General features: G+C 53.3%; 1 protein-coding gene across 1 annotated transcript; it reads left to right on the forward strand.

The window, feature by feature from the left end:
* Window positions 1-1,755: 1,755 nt before the first annotated feature.
* Window positions 1,756-23,364, forward strand: VWA5B1 (von Willebrand factor A domain containing 5B1; the record flags this gene model as incomplete). The annotated part of the gene is made up of 21 exons (XM_082069825.1): window positions 1,756-1,894; window positions 2,566-2,727; window positions 3,098-3,320; window positions 4,018-4,160; window positions 4,519-4,650; window positions 5,211-5,335; window positions 7,869-8,045; window positions 10,474-10,584; window positions 10,662-10,864; window positions 13,133-13,247; window positions 14,467-14,652; window positions 15,191-15,386; window positions 16,286-16,473; window positions 18,916-19,138; window positions 19,269-19,586; window positions 20,241-20,378; window positions 20,767-20,892; window positions 21,395-21,469; window positions 21,860-21,929; window positions 22,295-22,418; window positions 22,627-23,364. 21 exons carry the CDS (start codon window positions 1,756-1,758, stop codon window positions 23,362-23,364), a joined length of 3,912 nt encoding a protein of 1,303 aa, XP_081925951.1.
* Window positions 23,365-25,142: the final 1,778 nt, after the last annotated feature.

Genomic DNA, 25,142 nt, shown 5'->3' on the forward strand with positions numbered 1-25,142 from the left:
TCCCAATCCTTGTAGGATGGTTTTTGTAGCTGGTGTAGCAAGGAGGGCTCGTGCAGGTCTTGTCCGAGCTGCAGGAGAGGTGCAACTCTGCTGCTTTGCTTTATAGAGCACACAGCTCAGGGCTCTGCATCCCACCCAGGGTCCCTTAACGCTTATGCTGGTCTGGGGGATGCAGAAATCCTGTGGGAAGCACGTCCTGAGCTGCTGTGCGGGCAAGGAGGGGCTGCGATCCCAACTGTGGCTCTGCCATCAGTCACCAAGAGAGCTGCCAGGCCAAAGTCACGCTCCTGGAGCTCGAAATCACCTCTCAGACAGCCCCATCATGAATTCCCCCTGGCACCTAGCCGGCAGAGAGCAACCTCCCCTTGCTATTTCTTGCTCGCTTTCTTCCCTAAGTCAAAATAATCTCCCCCTCCTTCTTCCTCCGCCTGGCATTTAATCCCTTCCCGATATCTTGATGGCCTCTGCCATGTCTTGGCGGTGAGACAACCTTCACTATCTCTCCCCGGAGCAGGTGAACTCTTGCCAGCTGCTGACTTTACAAGCACCGTTAGCGTGGCTCCGGGCATCCCATGCCGGAGCAGCCGAGCTGGAAATGCTCCTGCATCTCCTGAGCATCCCCCGATACCCCTGGGCAGCTCCTGGCATGAGCACCCTTTGCAGGGGAAGGAGAGGATTGAATCAGGTCGTTGGCTGGGAATCGGGAGTGTGCCTTGGGTTACAACCCTCCATCTTCTCCTCCGCTGTTTCATTTGCTCAGGTGCCCTGGCTGCTCTCCCTTGTTCTCTCTTTTTCCTCCCTTAGACCCATTTTCCTGCCCATACGCCCAGTGAGCTCATGGCCTTGATGTCTGCCGTTCGCATCTTCCGTGGCGTTTGCATGTAAAGGTGGTTTTAATAAGGCAGGACAGCTAGGGAATGAGAAACTGATGTATTTCACTGCTGCTGGCTCCTCCTGGGCCTTGTAAATCATTGCATAAAACATCGCAGAGCCAGGCAGGGAGAACTGCTGCCTAGCAACTTCTCCTGCTGCCCCAGGGGAGCTGGATGTGGCCCCAGAACCACCTGAAAGGTCTCCTTTGAAAGCCCAGGTCTGGCGGGAGATGAGCTGGAACAGAAAAAACCTGCTTGGGGGGAAGAGTTGCAATGTAATTGGCAGAAGTAGCCGCTTTTTGCATCTGAATGTCTCGGTGAAGGGAAGGGAGGGATGAGTCAGCCTTTGGGGAAGGGATCTGGAGATGCAGGGCAGAGCTGTGCCACCACCCCGAAATGCAGCAAGGAAAACTCTCAGAGTCATACTCTTATCCTGGAGAAAGTTGTCAATTTGGAGGATAATGACATGCAGGAGAGCCAAAAAAATGCCATTAACCCATTCTGCCCAGGTTCAAGCAGTGGGGGGGTGTGGGAGCTGATGGGATGTGGGATCCACCACGGCAACATGGACCTCTGGGGCTGCCTGTCCCAGCCAGGTGGCTTTAATCTGAGCCCCCTGCCAGGTGCTGGAGGGGACCTGGGGCAAGCATTTGCCTTGTGTCTTCCCACCAGGGTCTGCTCTCCATCTCTACCAGCGGAGCCGTCAAGCCCAGGTCTCCTCCCATCCTGGGTCTATCACCGTTCTGCCCTCAGGGCTGCAGAAACTAAAATGAATTGGCAGGGGCACACAAGCATTTTGGGGTCTCCTCTTTCATTCTCACCCTTGCACCTCTCTCCAGCTCTCTGCAGGTGACCTCCCCGTCATCGACAGACTCCCAGGAAGATGCCGGGGCTGATTAACCGGACAACCCGCTCCCCGCTCCCACTCTCCGCGTCAGAGGTTACATCGTGTGTCAGCGGCTATGCCTTTGGGATGACAGCGTCCCTCACCTACCGCAACCCAGAAACACAGGCTGTTGAAGGCAGGTTCCAAGGGGTCAAGTTCCGAATGCCAGAGCTACTATGGGAGCTTTAGTGCCAGGGATATCATAGAAGTTTTGGTAGGAAAAGAGCGTAATTGAATTCAACCTTTAACCCAACACTGCCAACTCCACCTCCACACCATGTCCCTAAGAATCTCATTTACACAGAATCACAGAAGGGTTTGTGTTGAAGGGACCTTCCCAGCTCCCCCAGCGCCACCCCTGCCATGAGCAGGGACACCTTCACCAGCTCAGGTTGCTCAGAGCCCCGTCCAGCCTGGCCTGGGATGTCTCCAGGGATGGTTCATCCACCACCTCTCTGGCCAACCTGGGCCAGGCTCTCACCACCTCAGGGCCAACAATTTCTTCCTCATGTCCAGCCCAAATCTCCCCTCCTTTAGTTTAAAACCATCACCCTTTGTTCTATTGCAACAGGGCCTGCTAAAGTCTGTCCCCATCTTTCTTATTGGCCCCCTTAGATGCTTGTGGGAAGAGCAGCGAAGGGCATTGTGCCCTCAGTTATACCCTTCAAAGTCCAAGGCTACAATTTTTTAAGCATGAAAAATCCCAGGAGCATACAGGGAGGAGCCAAGAGGGATCTGCCCTGCTGTGGTCCTGGCTGGCGGGCCTGGACAAGTGCTCATTTTTGGTAAAAACCCTTCTGCTGGCAGGACTGTTCGTGTATCCCTTGGATGAGTGCACCACCGTGGTGGGGTTCGAGGCGGCTGTGTCGCGACGTGCCGTGACGGTGCAGATCAAAGACAAAGCCAAGATGGACGAGACGTATTTCGACGGCTGCAGCCTCCCTGATGGAAGAGCTCGCGATGGAAGTGGTGAGGGGGTCAGGGGCGTTTTGGGGGGTGAAAACCAGGGGAAGAGGGATGGGGAGGTGGCAGGGGGTGACATATGCCATGGCATGGAGGGGGCTCCTTGTGAAAGGCTGAGCCTTGGGTTGTGGTGCTCGTGTCCTTTCAGGTTCTGCCAAAAGTGGTAGTTAAATCTGTTTTGGAAAATGCTGTTGTTTCTGGACAAGTGAAGGAGTGGTGCAGGGTGCTGGGGGTCTTTAGAGAAGTGCTGATGTGTGCAGAGATGGCTGGTTTGGGCATTTGGTCCAGGGTTGAGGTGGTCACAGGATACCCAGGGTGAAGCATTGTCCATGGTTATGACCCTGCATCTCCCTGGTGTGGTCCTCTGTCTGTACAGGAAGGATCATGATGGATGAGGACTTGGAGAGGATTGTTTTTGTAGCTAACCTGGGCATGATTCCTCCTCTGGAAAGCGTCTCCATCTTCATCAGCACCTCCTCTGAGCTGCAGACACTGCCCAGCGGGGCCGTGAGGGTCCTTCTGCCAGCTGTGTGTGTCCCCAAAGTCCCCCAGCCCAGCCTGGAGAATGCCAGCAGCCTTTCCAGCCACCAGCTCCAAATGTACGAAAAACCACGGGACGGGGTCTGGCTGGGATGGAGCTGGGGGGATGTAGGACTGGGGGAGCAGAATCACAGAATCACAGGATGGCTGGGGTTGGAAGGAACCTCTGGACATCATCCAGTCCAACCCCCTAGTTCACCCAGAGCAGGTTGCACAGAAATGCATCCAGGCAGGTTTGAATATCTCCAGAGAAAGAGCCTCCACAGCCTCTCTGGACAGCCTGGTCCAGGGCTTTGGCACTCTCAAAAAAAACAAAAGTTTCTCCTCATATTCGGATGGAGCCTCCTGTGTTTCAGTCTGTGCCTGTTGCCCCTCACCCTGGCATTGGGCACCACTGAACAGAGTCTGGTCCATCCTCTGACACCCACCCTGCAGATATTTATAACATAAATAAGATCCCTCTCAGCCTCTCTTCTCCAGCTGAATAGCCCCAGCTCTCTCAGTCTCTCCTCATCAGAAAGATGCTCCAGACCCCTCAGCATCTCTGTGTCCCTCTGCTGGACTCCCTCCAGTAATTCCTTGTCTGTCTTAAACTGGGGAGCCCAGAACTGGACCCAGTACTGCAGATGGGGCCTCACCTGGGCAGAGCAGAGGGGCAGGACATCCTCAAAAGTGTGAAATTGCTGTGGAAGGCGGGAGAGCTGCTGCAGATCTGCAGTTCCTGGTGGGGTTGACTGGGGTTCGTGTCACCGTCAGGGACAAGCGCTTCTGCAGATCGGGGAGCCCGGAGGGAGGGAGCAGGTTGTGCCTGGCTCAGCTGCTGGAGGACGAGGCCACCAACCCCTTCGAGTACGAGTTCAGCTTCCACCTGGAGATCCGAGGACCGTGCTTGCTGGCAGGTAGGAGCACCAGGCTGGGCTGTCACCACCTCAAGGCAATGGCCACATTCTTCCTCCTTCTCTTGCGCCCCATGTGGAGTCTATTTTGGCAAGGTAACTGTGCTGGGGTGGATTTACCAGTGCTGATGTTGATGTGGGGTGTTGATACAGCAGAAGCAGCACATAGTCTTCTTGTTTCCTGTCCTCTGCCATCTTGCTGTCTCTTCTAAGAACCTTGTGGTTCTTAGGGACATGGTTTAGTGCTAGATTTAGGTTATGGTTGGACTGAGTGATCTTAATGGTCTCTTCCAACCAAAATGATTCTATGATTCTCCCTGGTCTTCCCCATCCCTAACTGTACCTTGGTTTTCCCGGCCAGGTGTCGAGAGTCCCACACACGAGATCCGAGCAGACGCTGACCCCTCCGCTCGCTCTGCCAAGAGCATTGTCATCACGTTGGCTGATAAGCACACCTTCGACAGACCCGTGGAGATCCTGATCCACCCAAGCGGTAGGTGGGCTCTGCGTCCTCTCTGCTGCCCTTGCCCCTTCCTGCGATCCAGCTGGATTAGCTCTGGTTTTGCAAATGTATCAGGTGTTTCCTGGGAGATAAAAGGGGCCTGTCAGAAAGATGGGGACAGACTTTTTAGCAGGGCATGTTGTGATAGGACAAGGAGTGATGGTTTTAAACTAAAGGAGGGAGATTCAGGCTGGACATGAGGAAGAAATTGTTGGCCCTGAGGGTGGTGAGAGCCTGGCCCAGGTTGGCCAGAGAGGTGGTGGCTGAACCATCCCTGGAGACATCCCAGGCCAGGCTGGACGGGGCTCTGAGCAACCTGAGCTGGTGAAGATGTCCCTGCTCATGGCAGGGGTGGCACTGGGTGGGCTTGGAATATCCCTTCAACCTAAACTATTCCATGATTCTATGATAATCCCAGCACCTCTCAAGGTTGCCCATGCTGCCCAAGCTCAGAGGTATTGCTCTTTTTTCCACAAACAGAGGTTCCTGCATCTCTCATAAACCTAAAGTTCAGCTCAGGCTGTTCTTCACCCGATTCTCTGCATTTCCAGAGCCACACATGCCTCATGTCTTAATGGAAGAAGGTGATATGACGCCTGCAGAGTACGAACAACACCTGAAGGGGAAGAATGATTTCATTAAAGGCACTAAGAAGGACCCCAGTGCTGAGAAAAAGGTGAGAAGCAAAAGCTGCAGGGATTAGCTGAGGCTTTCCTTGGAACTGGAGATGTGCAAGTAAATAATTCCTTGCTTGCTTGCAGTACCAGACATTACACTGGCCCAGTGAGTTCTGCAGCATCCTCCCTCGGAGAGGTGCTTGTGTGGAGGAACAGAGGAAAATTCTGCAGAGCTTCTCGTAAACTGAGTGTGGAAGAAGCTCTGAGATGGTTTTTGTGTGTATAATTAGTGCTAGTCTAGCATAGCACAATTAGATAGGTACATTGTTATAGCATTAAGGGTATTATAATTATTGCAGTGACATAGAATAAAATATTCTTTTAATTGCTTGGTAAATGTTTACTGTTTCTGGATAGCTGTCAGAGAGAAAGAAGTGATTTTGCTTGGAATAATGAGCTGAGCTGAAGACAAGGTAGGAGAAACTTCTCTTTGTTCTGCTGATCAGCAAATAGGAAAAAAAAGTCTGCTCTGGGATTTGTGCTTCGTCTTTTTGGCAATTCTGAAGTGATGAGTGACAGCAAATGCTTCTGAGCTGCCACATCAGGGTGTCTGGGATCTGGGGAGACAGAGCTCTCCGAATTTCCAGGGGGGGCGTCTCACCCACGGCACTTGTGTGACCGCAGCCCTGGGCTTTATGTGTCACCTCCCTGTTTTACATATACCCAGCTTCTCATTGTGACCAGGGATGCTCAGTTCCCCCCGGCACACACCTCAAACCCGCTGTGGAGCTGCCTCCCCACACTGCCGTGATTTCTCCTTTTGCATCAACCCATTTTGAATTCCTTTTCGCCCTTCGCTTTCTCTCGCAGCGCGACAGGGGATGGGGACCGCGCTTGCTTGCGCAACCAGCGTCTCCTCTAATTGTGCTCGGCAGGTGGAACGAAAGGAGACTCCCACGCTCCGGCTCAGATGGCTCTCTAATTATTTCTGTGTCTTTAGCACGTCAAATTATCTGATGGGGGTATCATTCCAGAGCCGTTTCCCTGCAGGAAATCCACCTTTTTTACCTCAGGAAAGCAACTGCGTGGAGAAGGGAAGAACCAGACAAAATGCCCTGAATATCTGGGGGGATGATGGGCTTGAATTGCTGCTGCTCGGAGCGTGAACACTGGGCACCTCTCAGCTTAAATTAAATTAGCCCAGAAATTTCAGCAGTAAATGATAATTAATTCTCCTCCCTCGGTTTGTTATGCAAAAGCCTCAGATGCTTGGCAGCTAGCAGGGTGCTGGGGACGAATGTGCGCTGGAATCAGCTCTTGGTCGACAAGATTTGATTAGTTTACTGTAATTGGATAAGGGGTGATGGGGAACGGAGGGGAGGAGGAGAAAGGATGCGGGCGAGATGTTTGCTTTGCTGGCTGACCTGCAGCAGCGGCTCCAGGGCTGTTGATTGAAGACTTTGCCTGTAAAATTTACACTGAAGGGAAATCCAGACTATGGGCTCAACCTGATCACGCTGGGATTTTGTGTCTTGGGTCCCCGAGAGCATCCCAGGGAACCCTGCGGTGGGTCCAGAGCCACAATTCAGTCCTTGGACAGGGAGACATCGCTCTAGTCTGAAATGTGATAAACCTCCGTGCTGGGAAAGATGTTAAACAAAATAATGTCACATGGCTGGAGGAAAATGGGATGAAAAAAGCTCTTCCAGTTCCCAGGGACTGATAAATTTTAATTTATACTGCAAAGCATGAGAGGGAAATGCAGGAGGATGCGCGAGAGCTGGGGTGACAGCGAGGTGCCTGTTCCCGTGATTGGAACCGTCATTTCACAGGGGTCAGAGAAGCAGCACTCAGCCGATGTGTCGGTCCACAGGGACTCTTGAATTTAGTGATTTGTGGAAAATAAAGGTTGGTCATTAGATCTAGGAATATGACTCACGGCTGGAGAAAACAAACCCGGTTATTTGGGGTCTGGTTTACTCCCGGTGAAACTAGCAGCTTTTGAAAAATGAGGAAAAAAGGCAAATAAAGCCCCTGAAGACCGAGCTGCTTATTGCGGTGGATGTTTCAGCCCTGCAGACCCTGGGCTGTGCTGATGGAGTGTCCCAGGGCTCCCTGGAGAACAGCAATGGGCTGAGACCCTGAACTAGGGACTGATTTATACACCCGTAGTAGCAGATTTTACACCCATCACAAGAGGGTTTTTTTCCAGTTTAATTTTGTCACGTTTTTAACGAAGATTGAAACTTGAACTAGAGCGAGGCAGAAAGCATCAGAGCTGTGTGCAGTATACAGACATATATCATGCGGGTTTGTATCGAACTGTGTCCTCAGCGGCCAGTTTGGCTTCGCAAAACGTTTTGATCTGTACAAAGAAAAATTATAAAAGAAACAGGCAGAAAAAAAACCAGCAAACCGGAGGCAGCGGGAATGAATTGAAGTGGTGAATACAGCACGCTAAGGGCTGTATCTGTCACTTTATTATTGAGCAACCACGGACAAAACCTCTGGTGTGCCTCTCTGGGGAATTAAACTCTGCTAATGAACCATGTTTTTGGGGAATCTCTTGAGCTCTCTCCTTCTTTCTTGCAGACGGAAATCATCAGGAAGCGGCTGAACAAGGACATCCCCCACCACCCCGTCGTTATGCTCAACTTCTGCCCTGACTTGAGGACCGTCCAGCCCGACCTCCAGCAAGCCCAGCGGGAGTTTATCTTCCTTGTCGACCGCAGCAGGAGCATGAGCGGGGTGAACATCACCCGCGTTAAGGTACCGCGCAGGCGGGGAGGCGCCTGCGTGCCAGCCAGGGATGAGTGTTAGAGAGCAGCGGTGGCTGTTGAGCGCTGATGAGTGTTCATTAGGAGGGGATGGGGGGTAATTATAGGCTGTAGCTTTAGTCATCTCAACCGTGTGGCTTGTTAGGTACCTGCGGTGAAGCTGACTCTCCCCCGTGCTGTTCCTTTTCCTCTTTCTATCAGCACATCTAATGCAAAGATGTTTTCTTTCCCCACTCTTCGCTCATCTCCTGCATCTCTTCTCCAGTTCTCCCCGTCTCCGGGAGCTCCATGAGACACTTCAGGGCCACGTGCTGACCATGCATGAGGTGACATTTTGCCAACGGGCAGCTCTGTGCACCTGGAGAAGTTGTTTGAACGTGATCCATCCCATTTTCAAACACGAATGCCTGTGGGAGCTTATGAGAGGTGTGCTGAGACCTCTGGATAAAAAATGGGCTGTAGAAAGGTCTTGTAACGATATTTTGTGGGTCTGAGGTTTTCTGGTCAGGTAAGACCCATGAGAGCCGGGCTTGGCTTTGTGCTGCTGCCCAGAGGGGCTGGAGAGACTCCTGCCTGGAGCCCACTGGGGACCACCCTGTCCAGGAAAGGGGAAATCACTCCAGTAACTAGTTATTTATCGTTATCCCTGCCTAATGCGCTTTGGAGGCCAGGTTGGTGTCCAGCTGGCAGGCCTCGGTGAGAAGCCACAGTCTCTGTCAAAAGCATTTTGGAAAGTTTGTGTCTTGATTTTGGGGGCCAGGTAAACCCCAATAACAATATTGCATCCATGTGCCGCCCTGTGCATCTTTGCTGAGGACAGCAAGGGAACCACAGAGGCAGGTTCATCACAGAGGTTTGGTTGCATTTGGACACCCGAGAGATTCACCAAGCAGCTGGTGTCCTGCTCACACCCTTTCCTAACACAAGCGCCACCCAGATTTGGACCCAAACGCTCCCCTGGGTACAGCTGCACCCGCTTCTGCAGGACTCACCGCCCAGGGAGCGTCTCATGGTCCATCTCCTTGACCATCTGCAGGTGGACTCGCTGGCAAAGCACAGCCAATAACTGGGAATTGACTTCTCTGGAGGCAAACATCTCTCCTTGTTGAGCTGCTGTATAGATACTGAGTGCAATGGGATTGAGATCAATATTTACCACAAGAAGCAATAAATCTTTCTGCTCGCTGAAACAGAAAGCAGGCATCGGTTGCCCACTTTGGGAAGTGCTTTAAGAGAAATATTTTGAAATTATTATTTTATTTTACTTGTAATTAGTTCCAAGAGGGGATGTCAGCGTTGAGATTTGGAAGAGCCGGCATCCCAGGAGCCATCTGGGAAGCCAGCGGTCTAAATATACTCTCGCCGGTTTGAGAGAACAGCTTGGTTTAAAGTGCTGTGGAGCCTGCGAAAGGGCAGCCCTGTCCTCGTATAGTATTTTGCTGATTTGCAGCGTTTTGCTCATTCTTATGGGGGTCAGGAACCAGGCTGACCTCCCACCCATGTCTCACCCACCCCCTGCGATGACTCTTGGCCACCACGTGTGACAAAGCAAAGATGCTGCTCTTGCTGGTTTGACCTTGGCAGCTCCTCTCTCGGGGCTGGCTGGAGGGTTTTTGCTGCCCCAGGCAGCCTGGCAGGAGTTTGCCTTCATCAGCACATACACAGAAAGAACCGACCTGCTCCTGAGCGCTGCCAGCACTTTTTGCTTTTAATTGACCTCCACGCTAATTGCTCCCACTGCTCCTGCAAGCTCGGGAGCTCCTTGTGTGGCTCTTGCCCTGTTGCTGCTGACACGAGCTCCATCCTGGAGCCCCATCACATATGCCTGAGACAATTCAAATTGCTCTTCTCTTATGTAAAAACCAGGAATAGGCAAGTTAGATAACCACCTCTGCTAAAGAAAAGAGCTTCAAACTGTCTCTCCTAGTTATTTTAATTGATGCCAGCTATGGATACAAGAGAATTGGGGATGGGGGAGGCTTTTCCTTTTGTGTAACTTGGAGCTGTTTGTTTATTTTTCTGCGGGTTTGGACATTGAGATGCATTGCGTGTCGCACTTCTCAATTTCACACTCTGCTTCTCACCCACCAGCTCCGTGCCGCAGCACCGTATTGCGAGCACAAATTTAATCAGCTAAAAACAAACAGAAAAATTTGTTCAGCTCTTTTTTTCTTTTTTTTGAAGGCTCCCCATTTCCCTCCCTGCTTTAGGACCCAAATATCATTAAGGGACTTTGGGAAGAGCAGAGTAATATGCAGGGCTTTCTCGGTGCGGTGCACATGAAGGAAGTGGTTGTTTTATTATCAAATGCAGGTGGGAATAAGGTGTGATGGCTGTGAGCAAAGCTTTTACTGGTGAAACTGGGGCAGGCAGGCAGAGACCTGCTCTGCCTGATGTCCATTTGCTTCCAACCCCCCCAGGAGGCCCTGTTGGTCATTCTCAAGAGCCTGATGCCAGCGTGTCTCTTCAACATCGTTGGCTTTGGATCCACCTTCAAGACCCTTTTTCCTGCCAGTCAGACTTATTGCGAGGTGGGTGACGGGGGAGACACATGTCCCTGGTGCTGGGAGGGGGCTGGTGCCCCAGCTGATGATTCTCTTTTGGGCAGGAGAGCTTGGCCATCGCCTGCGAGAGCATCAAGAATATCCGGGCTGATATGGGTGGCACCAACATCTTATCGCCTTTGAAGTGGGTCATTCGACAGCCCATCCACAGGGGCCACCCCCGCCTGCTCTTTCTGCTGACGGACGGAGCCATCAGCAACACGGGGAAGGTTCTGGAGCTGCTGCGGAACCATTCTTGCTCCACCAGGTATGGTGGCAGTGTAGAATCATGGAATCATAGAACAGTTTGTGTTGAAGGGACCTTCCCAGCTCCCCCAGTGCCACCCCTGCCATGAGCAGGGACATCTTCACCAGCTCAGGTTGCTCAGAGCCCCGTCCAGCCTGGCCTGGGATGTCTCCAGGGATGGTTCATCCACCACCTCTCTGGCCAACCTGGGCCAGGCTCTCACCACCCTCAGGGGCAACAATTCCTTCCTCACATCCAGCCCAAATCTCCCCTCCTTTAGTTTTAAACCATCACCCCTTGTCCTATCACAAAAGCCTGGCACAATAGGGGACACGCTTCTCCTCCAGCATGGCTCCATCTCACAGACGTTCCCCCAGGAGAGAGATTGCTGGTATGGACCATGGGAGAACCTCAAAGGGTTTGGAACAGATCCCAGAAGTTCACATGCTTTTTAAACAATCAAAAGCAGGATAATTGGGCTGACAGCTTCACAGGCTCTCGGCTGATGCTTCCTGCTACGAGAGATTGACACATGAACAATCTTCCTTGCCTTTTATTTTTTTTTAATTTTTTTTAAAGCACATCTGGGTCTGGCCCCAGCTGCTTCCAGGATGGGGCTGCGCAGAATTGAATATGCTGAAAGAGAGCAATATAAAAGCAGCTAATTTGTGCATCAAGCTCCCAGCCTGGTTCCCCAGCCCTGATGACAGGCTGCTCTGGCTTCTCCTCTGCCTCTTTAAGGGGCATGAAACAGAAGAAAAATGTAAGAAAACCTTGTTCTTCTCGCATCCTTCAGACTTCAGAGCTTATCAGGGAAGCTGGTCTGTCCTTTTTTTTTCACCATATGGAGGTTTAACTGTTTAGGGCAACCCATCCCTCGCTCTGGTAGAGGCACAGGGGTGGGCTAAGCTAAATGCAGTCAGTTAGGGCATGGTCTGTGTGTGTGTGCCCTTGGTTCAAAAGAAGATCAAAGCTTTATTTAGGAGGGTGTGAGGCTGAACTCAGATTTGCAGCCAGATGGGGATTAAAAACCTCGAAGAGAAAAGCCCCTCATGAAGATGCAATTTGCTGCTGGTTTCACCCTCAGCTCTCAGCTGCCCTGGCTGAATGCCAGATCCCATCCATAGAATCATAGAATCATTTTGGTGGCAAAAGCCCCTCAAGATGATCGAGTCCAACCGTTCCCCACCCCTGTCCCTGCCCCATGTCCTGAGAACATCATGTCCGTCTGTCCAACCCTCCAGGGATGGTGACTCCAGCACTGCCCTGGGCAGCCTGTTCCAATGCCCCACAGCCCTTTGGGCAAGAAATTGTTCCCACATCCAACCTCAACCTCCCCTGGCGCAACTTGAGGCCGTTTCCTCTGCTCCTGGCGCTTGTTCCTGGGGAGCAGAGCCCGACCCCCCTGGCTCCAAGCTCCTTTCAGGCAGTTCAGAGATCAGAAGGTCTCCCCTCAGCTCCTGTTCTCCAGCTGAACCCCCCAGGTCCCTCAGCCGCTCCCATCACACTTGTGCTCCAGCCCCTCACCAGCTCCGTTCCCTTCTCTTAACTCACTCCAGCACCTCCAGGGCTTTCTTGGTGTGAGGGACCCAACCCCATCTCCATCCCATCCCATCCAATCCCACCCCCACCCCATCCTTCAGCCCAACCCAAATCCTGACTCATTTCCCTCGGCATCAGGGGAGCATCCTCGCCTGGCTGATTCCTCCCTCCTTCCTTGAGAAAACATTTATTTTAATTGTGAGCAGAGATAATTACTGGGTCTTTAGTGCTATTGACCACAGGCGCTCAGCAGGGAAAAGAGCTGAGCTGGCAGCAAAGCAGCTTGTTTGTCCTTGCAGGGGACACAGGGGCTTGGGGTCCCGCTGGGGAGGCCCCGAGCATCGTGGCTGGAGGCTGCTCTGCGGGGAAGGGTTTGGGGTTTGCTGAAAGGAGGGGGATGCTGGTTCCTGACCCTCCTGTCAGCCAGCTAGAAGAGGAGCTCGTTTATTTTTTTCCTCCAGACATGTTGGGCAACTGCACAGCAGTAGGATAATATAAGAAAATATAGACAACCAAATAAATGAATAAAATAACAAATATTTAAAATTAAAAATAAAATTAAAATATAAAACTGTAAGGAAAAATATAAATAAATATATAGAAAATATAAATAAAAATATAAATTAAAAATATAAATATAAATATAAGGTGGGATCTTCTGCCTGCAGGGAGTGGGTGAGCTGCATGGGGCTGGTGCTTTGGATGGCTTTGCCCCCCCCACATTCTGACCCTCCCTGTCCCTTTCAGGTGCTACAGCTTCGGCATCGGGCCGAATGCCTGCAGGAGGCTGGTGGGGGGGCTGGCTGCCGTGTCCAAGGGTATTGCTGAGTTCCTGGTGGACGGCGAGAGGCTGCAGCCCAAGGTAGGACCAACTTTTGAGGCTCTGAGGATGCTCTGGTTCAGCAAGGGGGTTTTATTCCTTGTCCTGGTGCTGCTCTGCCACCTCCCCCTCGGCAGCGGGAGGCAATGAAGGAGCATCTTCATCCCCAGCTGTCAGAGGATGCGGGGGCGTGTGTTCACCCTCCGTGCGGAGATGGGTAGAAGTGATCGCCACGATAACGGTGGCTTCGCCTTCAAAGGCAGCTGCTGCCTCCAACACTGGCGATGGCAGAGGAACCGGCATCAAAGCAGCCAATTAATTCTGAAGTCAGGCTCAGCCCTGGCTTTGCTCAGGCACAAAGTACCGAGGGTTGGAGGGGGGAGGAATCCACGGTGACAGCTTTGCTTATTAACTTTAAAGCAAGAGGGGGGGCAGCCTCTTCATTTCCACTCTCCCCGTGAAGACTGAGTGAACCGATGTACCTCAAACATGCCGTACGAAGGGCTCTGTCCTGCGGTGAAAGCGCGGAGCCTGGTCCGTCATCCACCAGATGACTAAACCCAGGGACAATTGGGTCTTTAGCTCCTAAATATCTCCAAAAAGCTGGCTCCTGTGTTCTTGATCTCCAAAGGAGGAGTTCAGAAGTCCAGCCCCTCTGCAGGAACCTGGAGCACACAGAAACCTCTATGAGACAGAACAGCATCAGCATTTCTGATGTAAATTAAAAGCAAAGACAGTGAAGAGAGGTGTTGTTTTGTTTTGTTTTTTTATAGAGCTATTAATAAAGAGCTTTGCGGGCTGTGCGGCAGTCTGAGGCATCAATTAATGGCCTTATAAAACACAGCCTAGTGCGTCTTCCTGAGCCTGTGAGAAAGCAGTGAACAATAGAGAATGCTGGAGCTGTTCTGCCTCAAAATCAGGTGTTTGCTTCCCCTGGTGCACAGGGAAGCTCTTTAGGCGGCTCCCTCGTAGGTTTGTCCATGAGATATTCACGGATATTGTTTTTCTCCACATGTGTTATTGGTAAGAGCATCACTGAGCAAGGACCTGTTCTCCCCTGGCTCCAAGCTCCTTTCAGGCAGTTCAGAGATCAGAAGGTCTCCCCCCAGCTCCTGTTCTCCAGCTGAACCCCCCAGGTCCCTCAGCCGCTCCATCACACTTGTGCTCCAGCCCCTCACCAGCTCCGTTCCCTTCTCTCAACTCGCTCCGTATCTGCTCTGCTGCCCTTGGTACAACCGCACCCCTCTGCTCTCTGCCTCAGATGATCAAGTCGCTGAAAAAGGCGATGGCTCCGGTTCTGAGCGACGTGTCCGTGGAGTGGGTCTTTCCTGAGAGCACCGAGGTCTTGGTTTCTCCCATCAGTACCAGTTGCCTCTTCCCTGGTGACCACCTGGTCGGCTACAGCATCGTCTGCGACACCTCCCCATACATCTCCAACCCCCGATCGGTGAGTCCACGTGTGCTGGCTGCTGGGGCTGTCCCAGGAGTTGGGGGTGTTGGTGTCCATGTGCACAAGAATTACAGAACAGTTTGGGTTGGAAGGGACCTTCCCAGCCCCCCCAGTGCCCCCCCTGCCATGAGCAGGGACATCTTCAGCAGCTCTGGTTGCTCAGAGCCCCGTCCAGCCTGGCCTGGGATGTCTCCAGGGATGGTTCATCCACCACCTCTCTGGCCAACCTGGGCCAGGCTCTCACCACCCTCAGTGATAATAATCTCCTCCTCATGTCCAGCCTGAATCTCCCCTCCTTTAGTTTAAAACCATCACCCCTTGTCTGTATCATCACAAATGTGCATCTCAACTCTTTGTGCATGGTCAGGAGATGTCTCTTGCTTTTTTGCTCTGCCCTCAAGTGAGATGGCAGGCAAGACATTGGGGAGAAATAGGAGTTCAAGGGGTCTGGTGCACAAACAGTCGCTCCTCTTGGCTGGGAGCCGGCTGACAGACACGATGGCAGGACCTCTTCCCTCTTTCTGCTTCCCCCCAGGACAAGAGGCGGCGTTACAGCATGATGCGGTCCCAGGAGTCGGGCAGCTCCGTTTTCTTTCACTCCCAGGAGGAAGGAGCAGGCATGGAGAGCTGGAACCACTGCAGAGATTCGGAGAGCGGCTGCCCCGCTGAGCGTGGCCCCGATCAGCTGGTGGTGGGCAGAGATCCCGGGGGAGAATCCGACACAGACACCGGTCAGATTTTCCTCTGTACAAGCGTGGGTGTGATGCCTCTGTCTTTTTAATCAAACTTCTGTGCCAATTTGCTTGTCTGACAAATAAATCGCTTTGGCTGTATCTCTGCAAAGAGGTGGAGGGGTTTGCAGGAGGGATGACAGATCTCCTGAGGCCTGAGCAAGTCTATTTGGTTTGGATGTTTCATCCTAACCTGTCAGGAAATCAAGGAAAGCCCTAGAGAACTGGCTTCCCTGGAGATTTTCAAAGCAGCTCTAGCTTTGGCCACAGAATTGTTTACAAGCTTCCCAAGCAAATGGGTGGCCTGTCCTCGCACCTGGAAAGCTGTCGCTTCCCTGCAAGTCCTGAAGTTGCAGCTCGAGATCAGGAGAAGGGGAAAATGGAACCAAAGCCCTGTCCCCAGGGTGTCACCCATCTCCATCACAGTTCAGCTGTGTGAGCAACACGTGGTGTAAAGCAGCTGCTTGCACCCCAGAACCGGTTGCACCCCATAACCGGTTGCATTTCCTCGCAACAGAGAAACCTCTGTTCCTTGTGGGATGTTCTTCCCTTATCTTCAGCGAGGAACTGGGCTGCGCATCCCCCCAACCTTGTCAAAAGCAATGAGAAGTCGTGCCTAAAATGAAATTTTACTCTTGCTCTGACAGGAGAATGTCTGCGCTAATGAAATTTCATTAGTAAACGCTTTGTCTTCTCCAGGGAGGTTTGGGGAAATGCAGTCTGAAAACTGCTCAGACAAAACCTCCCCAATCTGCTCTCCTGACTTCCCCAGGAGTTTTGAGTGTAGGCTCTTATTTCCTTTTGTGGTTTATGTGCTTTGCTTAAAACTATGCAGGGCCAAGGCTGGATGGTGCTGGTCCTGCTCCAGAGTGGAGCTGATCCTCTCTCCCAACATACAGGCACGGACGTCAAGGTTTCCTCCAGGAGACGGGCATTCAGCACCCCCCAAATCGCCGACCACGAGCCTTGCAAGAAAGTGCCCACAGCCAGTGATCCCAGCAGCACCCTGGTGAAAAACCCCCTTCGGAAAACCCACCGGCAGGACCTGCAGCAGGTCAGCCCTGAGCCCTGGCAGGTGGATTTCCAGGTACGTGACACCCAGAGAGGCTTCACCTGCAGCAGGAATATTGCAGATGCACAAGGGAAAGAGCCTTGCTCACACTAGTCCTCATATAGAAATGTATGTGCCCATGCTTTGTGCTGCAGCACGTCACATCGTCTGAGGGCTGAGACAGCTCTGCTGTGGGACAGGCTGAGAGAGCTGGTGTGTTCAGCCTGGAGAAAAGGCGGCTCTGGGGAGACATTATTGCAGCCTTTCCATACTTAAAATGGGTCGAGAAGAAAGATGGGGACACACATTTTAGCAGGGCCTGTTGTGATAGGACAAGGGGTGGTGGTTTTAAACTAAAAGAGAAGAAATTGTTGGCCCTGAGGGTGGTGAGACCCTGGCCCAGGTTGTCCAGAGAGGTGGTGGATGAACCATCCCTGGAGACATCCCAGGCCAGGCTGGACGGGGCTCTGAGCAACCTGAGCTGCTGAAGATGTCCCTGCTCATGGCAGGGGGGGCACCGGGGCACCTGGGAAGGTCCCTTCAATCCAAACTGTTATGTGATTCTGTGACCTCCTGAATGGTGTGATGTCCTTTGCCTGCAGCAGGTAGCAAGTGAAATTTGGGAAGATTTTTCAGCTGTGGAGGGGTAGGGATGATTTTCTCCCATCCTTGGCACCGCCAGGATGCTCCGCTCTGCAATCAGCATCTGCAGGGCTGGGAGGACCATCAGCACTCTGGTTCCCATGGAAACTCCGAGCAGGGAATGTTGGGGGCTTTCATTTCTCTTCCTCTGCGGGTTAGAGATGCGTTGGGTGATGGGGGGCTGGAGGTGAGGCAAGGTGAGGGGACCAAAGGGGATGAAGGGCCAGCGTTTCATGGGGAGGTATGAGACCTCTGCTCCCTCCGGATGCAGTGCTGAGGGTGAACAGCATCGCTTGACGAAGGGCAACCAGTGGTGGATTTTAGGGCTCCCTGTGGCCTTGACAGCATCATGAATGTCCCCAGAGCATCCTCCTGCCCACGGGACGCTCGGTGCAGAGGCAGAGATGGAAACGACTCCCTTCTGGAGGGCAGTAAACAGTTAACAGCATGCATCCTGCTCTTAATTAATTGCAGCCTGGTTTTGCCATCCCTCCTGCTTGGAGGGCTCCCAGCGGCTCTCCCAGCTCCCACACCAGCTGCTGGGGCTTGACATTTTCAGGGGTGTGAACGTGAGCCCTCGGCTCGTCTCTGTGCTGGGAAGGAAAGGTCAGCATAGGCGATGGGCAGCTGAAATCCTCAGCTCCATTCCTGGCCAGGTTCTTCTGGCTGGGAGGAGGGCTTGGGCAGGAGAAGGGGCAGGTTTTGAATGGAAAGGGTCTGGCAAAGGCTTCTGTGACCGGTTTGCTTTTAAATATCTCAGTCTTGGCTTGGTGAGTAGCTCCTGGAGCTGCGTGCCTCCTGTTTGTGTGGTGGTTTCATAAAGCATCAAAGACTTAGTGGTGATAGAGGCCATGTTCTTGCCTGCCACCCAAAAAAGCATCTTTCCATCTGTCACTGCAAGCCACTGCTTTTTGCCATCTCTGTCCCTTGCTGGTGTTGTGCTGGGAAAACAAAGAGGCTGTTGGTTTTAGAGAGACCTTCGCACAGCCCTGAGGACAGGGACAGAAACAGCCAGACCTTGGGAGAGAGATGTCCATGTGGGATGTGGCACTGGAGATGCTGGAGGAGGAAATCATGTGTCCTGAAAGTGGAGAAACAGTCTTGTTAAAAAAAATAAAGAGATAAAAATTCCCTTCTTCTCATCCCCCGCTCCTCTCTCCTTTCGTTACTAAGCAACTGCTCCTTGATCTTTCTGTCTCTCTTCTTTCCTTTGGTTCCCAAGTGAAGTCATTAAAATGTCTGGAGGAAGAAAACTCATATTTTACCTTCTGCCTGTCTGGGGAAGGAGCCCCTGGGGCCGGGGTCCCTCGGGGACACCCTGCAGGTCTGATGGAAAGGGGGCTGAGCAGAAAGGGACCCACGTGTTTCATAGAATCTCAGAACAGTTTGGGTTGGAAGGGCCCTTCCCAGCTCCCCCAGTGCCCCCCCTGCCATGAGCAGGGACATCTTCACCAGCTCAGGTTGCTCAGAGCCCCGTCCAGCCTGGCCTGGGATGTCTCCAGGGATGGTTCATCCACCACCTCTCTGGCCAACCTGGGCCAGGCTCTCACCACCCTCAGGGCCAACAGTTGCTTCCTCATGTCCGGCCTGAATCTCCCTCCTTTAGTTTCAAACCATCACCCCTTATCCTGTCACAACAGGCCCTGCTAAAAAGTCTGTCCCCATCTTTCTTATCAGCCCCTTTTAAGTCTGGAAAGGCTGCAATAATGTGCAAGCACACATTGCCAAGCACAAGTACCCAGTATCTCACACTGGGAGCGGCAGGGAGCAGACAGGATCTGCAGGGACAGAGCAAGTCCTTACTGGTTCCATCCCTCACATTTTCTCTTCTCTCAGTCCTTCGCAGCCACCTCGCTCATCTCTGCCACAAGGATCTCTGGCACGGGTGCCCGCAGGCCATCCCTGCTTCCCCGCAGCTGTGTGTCCTTCTGCCACGACGCTGACTCCTCACCGGTGCTGGACGGGCTGCAACAAGCAGATCCGGGAAGGGGCTTAGGAACGTTCAATGCCAGCGCAAGCCTGAGGTCTTCATCAGATAGCCGGAGCCCCGGGGAACTGGGTAACTGGGGACAGAGGGAGGCAGGGCCAGCGTCACCTGTCCGTGCCGGGGTTTTGGTGGCGTTGCATTGCTTTCTGTGCTTTCAGCTCCCACAGATCTGATTAATTGTCTGCCTCTCCCCGGTCTGCAGACTCTGCCCAGCATCCTTCCTTCACGTTTGAAACAGAGACCTCCTCTGACTGGGAGCCCCAGGACTGGGACTTTGGCTCTGCCCGGGGCTCCCCGCACTCCCCCAGGACCCTCTGCAAGGCGGTGGTGAAGGGGCTGAGGAACAATGAGCCTGTGCAGTGGGAAGTCACCTTTGATATCCGCCCTCTCTTCCGAGAGCGGGAAAACCAGGCGGATGGTGACGCAGACCTGTGGACCGAGACCTTCCACCACCTGGCAGCCAAGTCGGTGATCCGGGACTTCGAGCATCTTGCTGAGAAAGAGTGTGAAATAGAGCATGGTAATGCGTGGCTCCCAGCCAGCCTGCGAGCTCCCTGCCCTGCCCCGGGGTGGCTTTCCAGCAGCTTCCCACGTTAATACAAGGGCAGGCAGTGGTGGGATGTTAGGGAATGTCTCTCCCAGTTCCCAAATGATGGCACCTTCCTTGAACTTCTGCTTCTGCAGCCTTGGTGCATGTTACCACTGTTAACTCATTGCACCTTGAATCCTGGGGTCAGTTTTGGGCCCCTCACTCCAATAAAGCCCTTGAGGTGCTGGAGCAAGTTGAGAGAAGGGAACAGAGCTGGTGAGGGGCTGGAGCACAAGGGTGATGGGAGCGGCTGAGGGACCTGGGGGGTTCAGCTGGAGAACAGGAGCTGAGGGGAGACCTTCTGATCTCTGACCTGCCTGAAAGGAGCTTGGAGCCAGGGGGGGTTGGGCTCTGCTCCCCAGGAACAAGCGCCAGGAGCAGAGGAAACGGCCTCAAGTTGCGCCAGGGGAGGTTGAGGTTGGATGTGGGGAACAATTTCTTGCCCAAAGGGCTGTGGGGCATCGGAACAGGCTGCCCAGGGCAGTGCTGCAGTCACCATCCCAAGCATGGAGCTGTGCCTGGGAGCTGGGTCCAGAGGGTGGATGGAGCACACAGCCTCTAACCCCGGTGTCTCTCTCGTGGCAGGGTCTGGGCGGAGGTACCATGTCAACGCTGTCCACACCAGCAAGGCCTGCAACGTTATCAGCAAGTACACAGCGTTTGTGCCGGTGGACCTGAGCGCCAACACCTACCTGCCCACTGTTGTCGAGTACCCCAACATGGGTAACATGGGGCTGGTGGAGGGGGAAACCTCATTGGAGGGAGGGTGTTATCTGAGAAACTTCGCTCAGAGGAAACCCCTCCAGACATGAGGAAGAAATTGTTGGCCCTGAGGTGGTGAGAGCCTGGCCCAGGTTGGCCAGAGAGGTGGTGGATGAACCATCCCAGGCCAGGCTGGACGGGGCTCTGAGCAACCTGAGCTGGTGAAGATGTCCCTGCTCATGGCAGGGGGGGCACTGGGGGAGCTGGGAAGGTTCCTTCCAACCCAAACCCTTCTATGTTAGGTCTGGATGCCCAGAGATAACCAAACTCATCCGTCTGTGGGGTTTGTTGCCATCGTGTGTGTGCCTGTCCCTCTCTAACACTGGCAATTCCCTTCTCTCGTGCCAAGGGGCAGCATCCAAGCAAGGCAGCCAGAGGAGCCAGAGCTCAGGAACCAGAAGACATCGTGGCTTTTCCCAGGGATGTCCCCAGTCAGCTTGTGGCCAGAATGGAGACGGTGGATTTTATGGCATGAGTAAGATTTCTTGGGGGTTGTCTCCTTCCTGGTGTGGTTTAGTCTATAAAAGGGACATATCCCCTGCTTTTTTTTTTTTACTTCTGCCTTCCTTTTTGAATATGGCGCTTACCAGACACTTGTCTGACCAGAGTTCACCTCCTTAAATGGGGAAGAAGCTGCAATTTCACATGAAACTCCCAAATCGCAGGCAGTGGCTGCTGACAACACTTGGAAGTTAATTGGCAGCCATAACACAGATAACGTGAGGGATGAAACTGGCTGTAATTAGGGGCAAGGGGATGGGAGACACTTTGTTCTCGCCAAATCCTCCCCTAATGAAGATGAGTGGGATTGGACCTTGTCTGGCATTGTCAGATCTGCAGCTGTGTTAAAAATGCCCCTGATCAGGCTCATTAACCGGTTAATGCCACGGGGAGGGGAAATGACCGTGCTGCACCGTGCGGTGACATGATGGCGATTTTGGCTGGGTTGCATTGCTGATGTGGTTCCTCCATTGCAGATGCCGAGGAGAGCAGCCTGACACCTTCCATCACCCCCTCACCCCATGGCGGGGAGCGCTGCGGTCTCCCCGAAGGTAGGGAAAAAGCTGATGGTGTTCGCCAGGGTGCAGGTGCATTTAGTCTGTGATTTGGGCTCTTCAGCAAATACTTCTACTGAGTTTTGGGTTTTTTTTATAAAACCTTATGACTTTAAAATTAGCCCTGTGAGCACAAGACCTGACTCCTTCCAGGGGTGAAAAAGACAGAGCCAGATGGGGCCTTTGCTGTCGGTTTCCCCCCAGGATTCCTTTTTGAGAGGCAAGGGAATTTCATTATCCACATAGGAAAAACAGGGCGAGGAGGGAGGAAGGATTTTGCCAAAGACTCAGCAGCAGAACAAGACACCCCACGTCCCAGCACAGACTCTGCTCCCTTTTGTTCTCCTGTAGCACTTTGTTTTACCCCAGCTTTGTGTTTCTTCCCAGGGCTGTTACAGAGCCTGTCTGCTCCCTCTGCACAAGCCCAAAAATCCATCGAGAACCTCTTTGCTGCAAGGTATGGGCCAGCTCGACCTTCCTCTGCTCTTAGCAGTTGTCTTGCACCTCCATGGGTCCAACAAAAACACAAGTGAGCAGGGGAGGAAGGACTTAAACGAGGTTCTTAAGGACATGGGTTAGTGCCAGGGTTGGGTTAATGGTTGGACTCAATGATCTTGAGGGTCTTTTCCAACCAAAATGATTCTGTGATTCTATGATTCTGCGATTCTATGATTCTGTGATTCTACAACACCCCAGGGTTAGCAGCTGGAGCCAGGACCAAGCGTGATGCCGGTGGCTGGGGACTGATGATGGTTTCCGGAGGGGAGGGTGGGCATCGGGAAGGGACACAGAGGTTCTGGCCACCTTTTTGTCCTCCTGCAGGTTGACCCTCAATAAAACCAGGCTGCTGACCCGAGCTGCCAAAGGGTTCATGAGCAAATCTGCAAGCAGAGCAAGCGAAGCCAGCTCCGAGGGTGACAATGAGAACACCGACTACCTTCCCCTGGTGAGCAGCTCATTCCCAGGTCCTGCTGGGGTTGTGTGGTCACTGTGGGGGAGCAAAGGGCAGGAGAATCCCCCAAATCCTGCCTCTTGCTCTCTGGTGGCCACGTTCAATGGTCTGCTTAGAGATGGAGACCTGTTCCATCATGCATTCCTCTTTCCTGAAGCAGTTGGTATCTCAGAGCTCTCTCTGTGCCCACTGCTCCTTGCAGGTATCTCTGCAGCTGGCCTGTGGTGCCTTTCTCCTCAACTCGGCCTTCTGCAATGCCGTCAACATCCCCATGGAGAAGCTGAAGTGGACATCTCCCTTCACCTGCCACCGCCTGGCCCTCAGCCCCTCCAGCTCCTACAGCTCCAAGAAGACCAGCCCCACCGGGGAGCACAAAACCCTCAGCTCCAGCCGGCAGCTCCTGGTTCCCGATGGCCAGGGGAAGAGTCCCACCACCAGAGACATCACTCTGGAGGGTGCAGAAGACACTGGCCGCCTTCGCCACTTCTCAGGCAGCGCAGTGGAGAGCATCTCCAAAGCCCTGAGAGCTGAGAAGGAACTTTCCCCACCGGCCATCACCATCCGCCGCTTCTCCTCCCCAGAGAACACATCATCCTTGGCTGAATGGCAAGGTGACAGTGGCCGGGGCTCGGAGACAGATGGTTCTGAGATCCAAGCGTTGCTTTTCGACATCGAGTTGCAGCAGCAGACGGAGCCGGAGGGGATGTTGTGGGCCACGGCGGTGGCCTTGGCTTGGCTGGAGCACAGCTCAGCATCCTTCTTCATCGAGTGGGAGCTGGTGGCTGCCAAAGCCAGCCTGTGGCTGAGCCACCAGGACTTCCCGCAGGGATACAGCCTGGCCACTGTCAAAGCTGCAGCCCAGCAGCTCTTTGTCCTGCTCCGGCACTGGGATGAGAACCTGGAATTCAATCTACTGTGCTACAACCCCAGCAGTGTGTAAGGAGGACAAGGAGAGGGGCTCAGGCAGCGCAGGAGCAGGGGTCCATCCCTGAGGAAACACCTCCAAGGAGCTCAGCTCCTCTGCTGCAGGAAGAGTGTGTTTATCAGAGCAAACCCTGCAAACAGAACCAGCCTGGATGAAATTCTGCGCTCAGTGGTTGGTATTTTACCCCAGGAGGGCACCTGCTGCCTGCCTGCAGGAGGATGCGGTTTATTTTTAACTGAAGCAGCACCTCCAGCTACAGCAGATCCTTCTGATCCTTGTTTCTCCTGATTTTCAACCCTGTTCCAGGGCAGGTCTTTCCTGCTTGGCTTGTCCTGTCCTTGCTTGGCTGCCTCTGCCCAGCCCCAAATCTCTGCCAAGCCCCTGCTGCTGTCCCCTGTCCCCGAGCTGCTGCTCTCCTGAGGCTCCTGCCATCTCAGATGCCTTTTGGTGATGGTGAACATCTGACAACACGTTCATGTCATGGACCAAAGAAAATCCAGGCTGGGATAGACCATAGGGGCTGGAGCACAAGTGTGATGGGAGCGGCTGAGGGACCTGGGGGGTTCAGCTGGAGAACAGGAGCTGAGGGGAGACCTTCTGATCTCTGAACTGCCTGAAAGGAGCTTGGAGCCAGGGGGGTCGGGCTCTGCTCCCCAGGAACAAGCGCCAGGAGCAGAGGAAACGGCCTCAAGTTGCACCAGGGGAGGTTGAGGTTGGATGTGGGGAACAATTTCTTGCCCAAAGGGCTGTGGGGCATTGGAACAGGCTGCCCAGGGCAGTGCTGGAGTCACCATCCCTGGAGGGCTGGACAGACAGACATGAGGTTCTCAGGACATGGGGCAGGGACAGGGATGGGGGAACGGTTGGACTCCATGATCTTGAGGGGCTTTTGCAACCAAAATGATTCTGTGATTCTAGGATGGTCCGTGCCAGCACGGACTCTCCTTAAACCGGTTGCCTGGGACACCCCAGCAGGCATGGGGACACTCACTCTCACCACCTGCAAGGAGCTGGGTGCCCTCACCACCACTCCTCCTAATTCTCTGCCAGCTGGGGAGGCCCTGAGCTCGCTGCCCAGCCCCAGCAGCATGGGGTCCTGCCCAGTGCCCCCCAGGACAGGCTTTTCTGCAGGATCCAGCTCTGCGGATCAAGTGCCCACGGAGGGAACCACCCATTGTCACCTCCGGCGTGGCTGCAGCACCCGTGGAGCCCATCCGAAACCTGTTGCCTTTCGACCCCCCCTCTTACTGTGTTTCACCAGGTTTCTGTTTCATGTCTGTGTGTCTCAGGGGGGAAAATGGGAGAGAAATTTGTGCTGGGGACCACGAGCATCCCTCTGCTCTCTGCTCGTGGTGTCACCTCTCTGGTGTCCCCAGCACGGTGATGCTCGGTGACGTTGCGGGTTTGCCAGCCAGGTGTCTGGGCACGGTTGTGTTCTGTGTTGCAGAAGTGTTGTTGTCCCAGTAAATCACAGCCTGCTTGACTGCCCAGTGCTGGTCCTTTCTTTCAAAGTGTGGGGGGATGGTTTCCCTTGTCCCCAGGGACACCCCAGCTGGCTGGAGCATTGTGTGACCATCCAGGAAAAAAACCAAAATCCCATCCTAATTTCATGTATGAGTCAAGATCAGGATTTCAGAGGGGAAGCAGCTTCCATCAGGTTCTGGGGAGCTGTGTTTTGCAGACCCCAAATTGCACAGCGCTTTGTAAACTGACGGATCTGGGGATTTATTAATAAAAACCAGGGGCAAGCAGATTTAATTCTTCTATGAGGCAGAGACAAGGAGCAGAGAAAT

This window comes from Streptopelia decaocto (assembly GCF_964273445.1).
Source record: "Streptopelia decaocto genome assembly, chromosome: 20".
NCBI classification, from domain to species: domain Eukaryota; kingdom Metazoa; phylum Chordata; class Aves; order Columbiformes; family Columbidae; genus Streptopelia; species Streptopelia decaocto.